General features: G+C 48.5%; 2 protein-coding genes across 2 annotated transcripts in view; both read right to left on the bottom strand.

The window, feature by feature from the left end:
• Positions 1 to 125: 125 nt before the first annotated feature.
• On the bottom strand, positions 126 to 3,886 carry ildr1a (immunoglobulin-like domain containing receptor 1a; the record flags this gene model as incomplete). Its single annotated transcript, XM_084440024.1, has 8 exons — positions 126 to 164; positions 298 to 1,118; positions 1,495 to 1,611; positions 1,727 to 1,873; positions 2,069 to 2,188; positions 2,318 to 2,467; positions 2,681 to 2,851; positions 3,838 to 3,886. The coding sequence occupies 8 exons, from the start codon at positions 3,884 to 3,886 to the stop codon at positions 126 to 128; spliced, it is 1,614 nt and encodes a 537-aa protein (XP_084296150.1).
• Positions 3,887 to 10,091: 6,205 nt separating this feature from the next.
• Positions 10,092 to 11,400, bottom strand: part of LOC311310862 (uncharacterized protein) — a gene marked incomplete at both ends in the record, with an annotated part of 13,439 nt that continues 12,130 nt past the window's right edge. The window contains 2 exons of the mRNA XM_084440444.1: positions 10,092 to 10,127; positions 11,370 to 11,400. The exon at positions 11,370 to 11,400 is cut by the window's right edge and continues 696 nt beyond it. Of these exons, the coding sequence (XP_084296570.1) occupies positions 10,092 to 10,127; positions 11,370 to 11,400 (67 nt within the window). The remainder of the gene's footprint in view (positions 10,128 to 11,369) is intronic.

Raw genomic sequence — 11,400 nt, 5'->3', positions numbered from 1 at the left:
TTTAAAACTTTCTATAAGGCATCAGAATCACATTGCTAGAAACAAAGACCTCAGGCCTGGCTGGCTGAGGGCTGGGCTGTAGTGCAGTACCTCCAGGCCTCAGGGTGGCGCTGTTTGTGAGTGTCTCAGATCACCACGCTGGTGCCACTGCGAGAACTCTTGTCCTGTGAGGGAGACACGCTATTTAGGGTCCACCACCAACCAGTGTGCTGGGACAAGTCCCATGTCCTGTATATGTGTGTGTGTGTCTTCGTGTACAGGTGTGTGTGTGTCCTTCTAGAGCAAAGAGTGGCTTACAGAGTAGCGTTCTTGTCTCCGTCCAGGCTTCTGACCAGGCTCGTACTCCGTGTAGCTGGGGGGGTTGTCCCCCCAGCCCCCGCCCCCCCTGGCCCCGCGCCCCCCGGCCCCCCTCCTGCTGCTGTCCTCGTCATCCGAACTCCAGGAGCCCCTGCGGCGCGAGGGTGGCGAGTAGCCTCGGCTGGACGGGGCCGCCTGCCGCTTCTCCAGCAGGTCGTCGCGGGAGCGGGAGCGTGGGCGGTTCAGGTCGGCCCTAGCCCCGCCCCCCCGGCTCCGCCCGCCGTCCAGCGACTCATCGCTGTAGCTTCGGGAAATGCCCCGGGACCTCGACGGGGAGGGGTAACGCCTGGCTCCGCCTCCGGCGTGGTTGTCGCGGCGGTGATTGTACCCGCCGCCGCGGCTGCTCTCGCTGGAGCTGGGGGGGCGTGTCTTAGGCGCCGGTGGCAGGACCCGCCTGCCGGGCTGCTGGGAGATGGGCGGGAGCTGGATGACGCGGCGCTCGGTGGGCCCGTCCTCCAGGGCGGACAGCATGCTGGGGGGGCCGGGGGAGAAGGGCACCGACTGGTGGTGCATGTGCTGGGGGGGCGGCGGCGCCATCTGCTGGTGCGGGGGCGGAGCCGGCTGCAGCGGGCTGGTCCTATCCATGCCCCGCACCTGGCTCTCCAGGTAGTCCAGCATCTGATTGGTCCCCGCGGGGCTGCCGTTGCCGTGGAGACCGGGGTTGTGGTGGTGCAGGCTGGGGGGGGGCATGCTGTAGGCGCTGGACTGGGGCGGCGGCAGGGGCATGGGCGCCATGGGGATGCTCTTACCAGAGGCTGAACCTGGGGGGGGGGGTAACACGGGTCGGGTTTACAGCTGACCTATGTGTGAGTTTGTGTCTTTCATTATTACATTTAATAATAATAATAATCATCATCATTTTATTTATAATAAAGCACTTTTCACTTTTGTCTCTGCAGAATTTACATTTTAGTCAATTAGCAGACACTTTTATCCAAAGCGACTTACAATTATATGAGTGTGTGTGTGTGTGTGTGTGTGTGTGTGTGTGTGTGTGCGCGCATGTGCGTGTGTTGGTGTGAGAGAGAGTCTGTGTATGTGTGAGAGAGTTTGTATAAGTGTGTGTGTGTCTGAGAGAGAGAGAGAGAGAGAGAGAGAGAGAGAGAGAGAGAGAGTCTGTGCGAGTGTGTGACTGACCTGCGTATAGCAGTGGGTTCATCTGTGAGGAGGAGGCGGGGCCATAGATTGGCTGGCCTCCCATCCAGGGCACCATGGCTCTTTGGGCGTCCTTCATCATACGGTGCTGCATCACCGCTGGGGGGTGGAGGTAGAGGGAGAGAGAGAGGATGATGGAGTGAGTACAAAAGCACTTTTCGTCCCCCCTTAAAGTATGAAAGGGTGTGTGTGAGAGTGTGTGTGTGCGTGGTACCTTTCTCAGGACAACAGCAGGTCTGTGGGCAGCAGGGACAGCGAACGTAGCAGCAACACTTCTGCGGGCAGCACTGACAGCAGCAGATGCAGAAGAGGAGGAGTAGGAGGAGGGCCCCGATGACGATGAAGAGCACCGTCAGCCAGTCTGGACAGAGGGAGAGAGGAAGAATCCAGGAAAAAAATAGATAGAGAGGAGGGGAGGGGAGGAGTTAAGAGAATATAGCAAACACCGTCATGTTGCGTTGTGGTTTTGGCGGCAACTGGGGTCACAGCAGTGGTCGCAGTTACAGCGGTGGGGCGGTGGTCGCGGTTAGGGCGGGTGGCTGTCATGGTAACTCACGGTAGACAATGAGTTTGATCTCCCTGTCGGAGTCTCCGCTGGTGTCCCCCGGGGCGCTGATGGAGCAGAAGTACACGCCGTTATCCCACCACATGATCTCATTGATCACCAGGTCTGCCTCTGTGGAGACACACACACACACACACACATTATGAAAAGTGAACAATACAGGTCAGATCTACAGCCCAGCTGGACTGGACTGGGCTGGTGTGTGTGTGTGTGTGTGTGTGTGTGTGTGTGTGTACTGACTGTTCTGGATGGAGATCCTGCGTTCGCGGTACTCTGGCCCCAGCGTGGCCTCGTTGCTGCCTCTCTTCTGGACCACGGTGCGGACGGTGCGCTGGCGGTCGGGACAGTCGTTAGCCGGGTCCTGACCCAGCTGGAGGGCAGCCTGATAGGCTGGGAACGGGAGGGGGGGGGGGGCGTCAAATATCAAACACACTAGACTGGTGGAACTTCAGGAGGATGGAGAGAGAGAAAGAAAGTGTGTACGTTCACCAGTGGAGAAGTATTTGAGGATGGGACGACAGAAAGAGTCTTCTGAGACAAGTCTCATGTACTGTGTGTGTGTGTGTGTGTGTCTTCGTGTCCAGGTGTGTTCAGAGTTCTCACCTGTAGAGTGGTACTCGATGACAGGGTCCTTGCAGAAGGACTTGTACTTCCAGGTGACCACGACATCCTGCAGGTTGGCCGAGGTGGAGTAGTCACACTTCAGGATGACCGAGGCGAACAGCGCTGTGCTGCGCTCCGTCTGGGGCACGTTCACCTGGATACACACCCGCTCTGAACACACACGCACACACACACACAGGGAGAGGGTGAGTATGGGGTGTGAAAAGTGCTATGGGGTGTGAAAAGTGCCACTTTGGTTGCTTGTTCAAAGCTTACTTACAACGTGTATGTATGTATGTGTGTATGTGTGTATGTATGTATACACACACACACACACACACACACACACACACACACACACATACATACACGTTGTAAGTAAGCTTTGAACAAGCAACCAAAGTGACACTTTTCACACCCCATAGGTGAGAGGGTTAGGGAAGGTGAGAGGGTTACTGTGTGTGTGTGTGTGTGTGTGTGTGTGTGTGTGTGTGTGCGCGTATGTGGTTGTGGGTGTATGCTTCTGTGTGACAAAGACAGCCAGCGGTTCAAAGTGGCCAAACCTGTAAAACTAGATCGAGACAAAGAGGCAGGAAATGCTTCATTGGACAGATAGTCAAATGACAACAGACACACAGCAGCTCAATGGGGAATTTTAAAAAGAACTCTACAGTTGTAAGAGTTTTTCACACTTGGGGCTAGATTAATATGATGCCATGCCTCTGTAGGTTACTTTAGCCATAAATTACCCAACAAAATCTAGACCTAGGTCAACCCAATAGTTTTTTCCCTTCATACATAATACAAGCGTTTTCATGCATTTCTATACCTAATAAATAAATAGTGAATTAAGTAAAGTATCTCCCCAAAGCCATCACCCACTAGATCAGATAAACCGTCAACGTCTGTCTCAACTTTAGAGGAAAGAGACAACGAGGAACCGAAACAAGATGCGATGAGTCACCGGTTAAAAAAAAAGAAAAGGTATCTGTCCATCACGTCAAAAAAAAAAACTTCTCATGTGACCGATACCAGCCTAAGACCAGGTGAATTTTGCGTCTCCTAAATGTTTATTTAATAACGTCGACAATGCAGACATATCTGATGCCAATACATTCTACTTTTAACCACGTTATCTTTAATAAAAGAGAGATTACCTGTTAGAAGGGAGCAGAGCAGGACCACGGCGAGTAGAAACCCCCGCATGGTGGCCGACCAGATGCGGTCAATTAATCCAAACAACTTGATTTTGCAGAGATTTTAAACTACGAATACAAGGAACCCCTTCTCTAATATTGTAATAAGACAGATGTCTCTATCCTATTCAGACTCAACCACTCCCCATTCCTCTGTGTAGCGAACTTGTTTCTTGCGTTTAGCTCCTTCCGCGCCACTCGAGACACCTGTCTGTTTCAGCTTGATGCTCCTCCAGACCCCGTCCCTGGCCCAGCCCCGAAACAGGTGAAGAGTGACGTAGGAGGACAGGTAGCCTACTTCACACCAAACCCCGACCAGCTCCCTCTGATCTCTCTTCTTGTGTCACCAGGGGGCGGTGTTGCACTGAACTTGGAGACAGCAGAAGCCAGCCACAGACGTTTCTTGCCATAAAGGCACATTCCGTAACATATCCTGCTGTTTGTACTGCTCCCATCAGCCTCCTGGTATTTGTTTGACAACTATGCATGTATTAGGTTGTGAGGGTGTGTGTGTGTGTGTGTGTGTGTGTGCATGCGTGTGTGTTGTTGTTGTTGTTGTCATGATGTAGTTGTACTAGTGGAAGTAGGAAGGCCTGTCGGTAAACTGGGGCCAGCACACAGCAGCTCCTGCAGGCCAGGTCATTAGCATATAAATGAGAAACTGCAGGAGAAAAGAAACACTACAAAACCCCTCATCCTCCCCTCTCCTCCCCCATCCCTCCTCCCTTCTAGTCATCCTCCCCTGTCCTCCCCCATCCCTCCTCCCTTCTAGTCATCCTCCCCTCTCCTCCCCCATCCCTCCTCCCTTCTAGTCATCCTCCCTTTTCCTCCCCCATCCCTCCTCCCTTCTAGTCATCCTCCCCTCTCCTCCCCCATCCCTCCTCCCTTCTAGTCATCCTCCCCTCTCAAATGTGTGTGTGTATGTTTGTTTGTGTGTGTGTGTGTGCGTGTGTGTGTGGAGAGGTACTCAGACCTCCTCTAGAGAAACTTCTCCTTCTCTAGGCAGCACGCCCACTCTGCACCTGCAAGGTCACATGGTGTGGTGGTCACATGGCGTGGGCCAGCCCCCCACTACACACTTCCTGCTATTGTATTCCCTTAAAGGAAGATGTGCCAAGAACCACTCTGTCCTTCCTGGCGGTGTCATGCTGACCCCCTGCTCTGGGATACTCTGTCCATGGACTCTGTTTTTCCTGGTGGTGTCACAGCGTATCCTGTCCCCCTGCTCTGTGTCCCAGGGGGGTGACCATGGGCCCAGTCCCAATGTCCAAACTTACTGACTCACAGACTTTGAGGTGCGTTCCCCTTAAGTGCGTGAGGGCTTAGGGCTGTCCCATTGTCAAATCGTCAAGTGCACAAGGGCTCTGGCAGACATTTTGAGCCCTTAATGCCCCCTTACGATAAGTCCACACTTCTGCAGACTTTGCCTAAGGGAATTACCCACAGTTCATATTGTTGTGACGTGAAACATGGGGTTACCTGAAGAACGCCCAATAAACAAGCACGGACAGATCAACCAACCCCAATGTTACAAAACAAAATATGTTTTCATGTTTCCAGCTGGGCTTGCTTATCTGCTCAAGTAGCCTTATAATTATATTGTTTTCCATATTTATAGGTTATCAACCCTATGAGTTTGTATAATTTGATTTGTTTGAAAATATGTCGGCTGTGGTTATACATTACATTCTGTTACCATAAATCATATGACTCCTCAGTTAAAATCTGCATGACATTAATCATCCTTCTTGGTGCAGTGTTCTTTGAATTTAGATTTCCAGCATGAATGGACATAAAGAGTTGTGAGGTATTTGTGCAGAAGTGTTGTCATTCTTGAGTAAGCTAAATACTTTTGGATTAATCACAAACAAGAATCACAGGCAGTAATGTAATTAGATATGACTACAATATGAAATGATTTCAACAAGTTGAACAGAAATGTTTTGAGGGTGACAATGTAAAGGGTATTTGACTCAGACCAAATTTAATTACATGTAGACCTACAAGAAAAACGTAACATTAGCCTACATTGAAACATAAAATAAAAAGATCCAAACCCCCAATAGTAAGAAATATGTTTTGGAGTCAACACAACATGATGTCGCAATGTGTTTTGTACTCTTGCACTCAACCCCTTACCAGGTGACAGGTAACAGCAGAACCAAGTTTAGTAGGTCAAAAAATACTACACACACGCATGCATGCACCATCGGCGGTCACTCGTCTTCCAATATGACTGTCCTCCCTCCTGGTCCTTGTGGGTCTTTAGAAGGGCGTAGAGGCCAATCCTGGATCTGATTATTCTTGTGCAATGTGGGCAGGGGAAAGTGGTGGTAGTAGTGGGTTTGGGCTGGGCTTGCTTGGTGGAAGCTCTCTCCTTCCTGTGCTTGCGTTTTTCTTCTGCAGCCTGGTGGAGGTCTTCATTGTACAGTGTAGTTCCCTCACGGACAAGGTTTCTCCAGGCCACCCTGTTTTTTGCTTTGTCTTCCCAGGTCTTAAGGTCTATGTGGGACTTCTTAAGGTTTGTTTTGATGTTGTCTTTGTACCTCCTCTTTTGGCCTCCTGGAGCACGCTTTCCTTTAACAGGCTGGGAGTAGAGGACTTGTTTTGGGAGGCGAGAGTCTGGCATCGGGATCACATGGCCATTCCATCTAACCTGGTGTTGGCCGATGATGGCAGTGATGGTGGGGATGCAGGCCTCCTCCAGGACGCTGGTGTTGGTTGGCCGATCCTCCCAGGTTATCCTGAGGATTCTCCGGAGGTGCCTCTGATGAAAAGCCTTAAGTGCTTTCAAGTGCCTGCTGTATGTGGTCCATGTTTCTGACCCGTACAGGAGAGTGGAGAGCAGTACCGCTTTATAGACCAGGATTTTGGTGTTGGTCTGGAGGTCACGGTTCTCAAAGACCCTTTTTTTGAGTCTTGCGTAAGCCCCACTGGCACTGCTGAGGTGATGGTGTACATCTTCATCAATGGTGGCTCTTGATGACAGGAGGCTGCCAAGATAAGGGAAGTGGTCCACATTTTCCAATCTGGTGTCTTCGATGTAAATGTTTGGGGGAGTGCTACTGTTTGGTGGTGGCTGGTGGAGGATTTGGGTCTTTCTTATATTGATGGCCAGACCAAACTGTTTGTATGCTTTTGCAAAAGCAGTCAAGGTGCACTGTAGATCCTCTTCTGAGAGGGCTACAAGGGCATTGTCGTCTGCATACTGTAGCTCTGTGATGGATACGGTGGTGGTTCGACCTTTAGCCCTGAAACGGTTGATATTACAGAGTTGCCCGTCGGTTCTGTACATAACTCCGACTTCCTGTGGCAGCCGTGTCCTTGTGAGATGGAGGATGGCAGCAATGAAGATGGAAAACAGTGATGGGGCAATGGAACATCCCTGCTTAACTCCTGTGTCGACCCGAAAAGATTCTGTTTCATCTCCAGAGTCAGTCAGTACAGTAGCAGACATGTTGTCATCTCCAGAGCCAGTCAGTCCGTACAGTAGCAGACATGTTGTCATACAGCAACCTCAGCACTCAGATGTACTTAACAGGGCAGCCAATTTTTGCAAGAACACTTTGTTAGTAGCAGTAAGCCATTGGAGTTAGTGTTTACAACCCCTTGTCTCCCCAGCGTACCTCTCCATAGGTCGTGGTTTTGCCCAACTCTAGCATTAAAGTCTCCAAGAAGGATTAACTTGTCCTCCTTGGGGACTTTGGATAGAATTTTGTCCGTGCACGCACGCACGCACGCACGCACGCACGCACGCACGCACACACACACACACACACACGGTGATGTTTCACTCCTTTGCTACTGCATGTGATATTCCTTCCTGCCGATGTCTGACAGGGAGTTTCTCAACCACATTCCTGACATAGTCTCCTATTGTAGAAGGATGATGAGCCAGCTCCTCCCCCTGGAACCACACACACACACACACACACACACACACACACACATACACACACACACACAGCTTGTATACAGATTTTTTGTTGGTGTCGAGTTGTGTCTCTATCACAGGCTGTTTTTAGAACTGAATGACACACAATAGAACCCTCTAGATGTTCCAGTCCTGATGCATGTGAAGTACAGCACTACCAATGGCCAGATGAGGCCATTTAAAGGCAGATCTGATGTGGTTCTTTATTGAGGAGCTTCAGAATATGGAACACAGCTGGAGGTCAACATGTTAGACAGCACCTCTGGGGTTTAATAAATAACAGCACGTACATTATCAGAGGAGGCGTAGCGGCTCTGTGGACAGTACAGGTTACTGCTACAGCTAGTACACATCACAACAGGATAACAAGCTAGCACATACAGAAACATAAACAATATAACACAACCGGGTTGTTTGTGTGTGTGTGTGTGTAACTGTATATGTGTGTAAGTGTACGTGTGTGTGTTTGGGCCCTGTATGTTTTCAGAATGTGTTGACTAATTGTTCTGTTGGAGAGACAGGCCGTATGTGATGACAATGGACAATGGCAATGACTCATCCCCAATGATACGATGTCTTACTGACAGAGGACTGGAAAGTCAACACACGCACGCACGCATGCAGACACACACGCACGCACGCACGCACGCACACACCACAATAGCAGTAAAAGCACATGTAATACACACATGATTACCAGTCCTGTTGTTAGGTTAACATACTGTACATACTATTAACACAGTATGTATAGCATGATACTATAAAATGAATCAGTATGTACCTGTAGATAACACACAGTATTAAGTAGTTAAAATGACGTAATAAAAAAAGTGTGTGTGTGTGTGTGTCTAGGTGTGGTGGATAAGATGTTGATTTAATGTTAAACAACATTGACAAGGACAGCAAGCATTAAGAGAAACATGTCATCTTATCTACAGTAGCATGTAAACAGTTACAAGTGCTTCAGTACACACACACACAATGATTTACAATTGAAAATGATTATATTATAACACACACGCACATACACACACACACATGCACACACACAATGATTTACAACTGAAGATGATTATACAGTATAACACACACACACACACACACGCACAGTATTTATATATAAAACATTGTATATCAAAGTAGGTAAAATTAATCTTGAGGTTTAGTCAAGGTCACTTCACCATCAAAGTAAAGTACACATATGAAACATTTATGAAAGTGTTTTAATCTCAGGTTGAATTCTCTGTACACCAAACAATGTGTATCAAACACAAACGCATGCGCGCGCACACACACACACACACACACACAAAATACACCCATATACACACATGCATGCATGCACGTACACACACACACACACACACACACACACACACACACACACACACACACACACACACAGTCCAGGCCTAACTATAGGTCTAGGGGCTGAGGCAAGGTCTTTTAACTACAGCACCCTGCCTGGCCATGACAGTGCTGGTGTGGTGGTCTCATCCAGCTCTGGTGAATGTATGTATTGTGAGCAGCTCCGGACCAGGAGGCCGTCTGCATGCACACACAGACCTGACCTCATCTCTGGACCAGGAGGCCGTCTGCATGCACACACAGACCTGGCCTCATCTCTGCAGGGGGTCAACAGACAGCCTGGGAGGATGGGACGAGGAGGGATACCAGCATCATTCAGAGACGTCACAGAGAGAGAAAGCCCTGTGCCAGCCGAGACGATGGCAGTTGGTGTGTGTGTGTGTGTGTGAGAGAGTGTGTGTATATTACTATTACTCGAGACAGTGGTAGTGTGTGTGTGTGTGTGTGTGTGAAAGCGAGAGAAAGAGTGTGTTTATTACTATTACTCGAGCTAGTGAAATCCAGGCAAAGACAATCGAATGAAAAACTGTAGGCTAGCTGTCAGCATCAATACAAAAGAATACAATGTAATTCTCTCTCTCTCACACTCACACACACACACACACACACACACACACACACACACACACACACACACACACACACACACACACACACACACACACACACACTTCTCTCTCTCTTTCTTTGTCTCTCTCAACCTGGCCACAGTGGTCTGAGATCCAATCAGAGTCTCTCAAGTGCTGAAAGTGGTAAAACCAACCACTGTGACGGGTCACTCAGAAAAATCCCCTCTCGCTATTGGTGGCTGCTTGCTTCCCATGGTCACCAACTGCTGTGTGCTGTGTCTCAATTAGTCCAGAGATGCAGGACCACCCTTTCACTTCCTCCTCTTCCTGTGTGGGTCAGGGGGTCAAACTATGAGAGAGTCTCGGCTGAGGAGCGTGCTCTGTGGACACAAACAGCCAGAGCTTACGTCAGTGACCACAAGTAAGCTAGCATGCTAAACAAACTAGCATGCTAACAAGTGCTAATGCTCACAGAATCCATTGTTTTAATGGGAGGAACACAGCCAAGCGCTAGTTCTGTTAGCTTTCTCGTGAGCATCAGCCATGCAGGTCAGCCCAGGGTTAGATATAGTTAACAGGTTAAAGTGTGGTAGTTAGTGAGTTAACAAGTCAGAGAGTTAGAGCCAGTGCTAGTTATGAATGCTAGTTAGCAGGTTTAGCCAGTCTGAAAGATTCAGGATGTGTTCTACCTAGTAGTAGTTCTTGTGACATCTGAACATGACCTGTCGAAGGTACAACATACAGTCTAGTCTATAACTACAACATACAGTCTAGTCTATAACTACAACTTACAGTCTAGTCTATAACTACAACATACAGTCTAGTCTATAACTACAACTTACATACAGTCTAGTCTATAACTACAACATACAGTCTAGTCTATAACTACAACTTACAGTCTAGTCTATAACTACAACATAGTCTAGTCTATAACTACAACTTACATACAGTCTAGTCTATAACTACAACTTACAGTCTAGTCTATAACTACAACTTACATACAGTCTAGTCTATAACTACAACATACAGTCTAGTCTATAACTACAACTTACAGTCTAGTTTATAATTACAACTTACAGTCTAGTCTATAACTACAACATACAGTCTAGTCTATAACTACAACTTACAGTCTAGTCTATAACTACAACTTACAGTCTAGTCTATAACAACAACATACAGTCTAGTCTATAACTACAACTTACACGGCTACCTGCGGGATCCACAATATGAGTCATATAGTAAACTGCAAAGATAACTAATAACTAGATTGTCTGTCTGATTCTAATTGATGTACAGCATCCCCTGGCACACCACTAGACCAGTTCAACACAGCGGGTCTCTCTCAGGCTATCACTGGTCTGTATGTGTCTCTGCTAGGCAAGACTCTGACCTCAGCACCAGGGATCATGTCGGAGGTAGCCTAGCTCTGAGACTCTACAGGCTAACTGCTGCCTGGGGAGCCCATGGTATGAGACAGTGTGCAGATTACTGCTCATCTAGCTCCTAGCAGACAATTCTCTACCTGGGGATCCAACCAAGTAAGTTAAGCTACAGTATAGACAGGTGCCCACCTACAGGTGTGTCTGTAACTACAGATGTGTCTGTTCCTGCATGTAACTCACCTGTTTTCTAGACTTGTCTCTCTCATCTCTC

Source organism: Borostomias antarcticus (genome assembly GCF_949987555.1).
Source record: "Borostomias antarcticus genome assembly, chromosome: 6".
Classification (NCBI taxonomy): domain Eukaryota; kingdom Metazoa; phylum Chordata; class Actinopteri; order Stomiiformes; family Stomiidae; genus Borostomias; species Borostomias antarcticus.
This window is presented reverse-complemented; position numbering and strand designations above follow the sequence as displayed.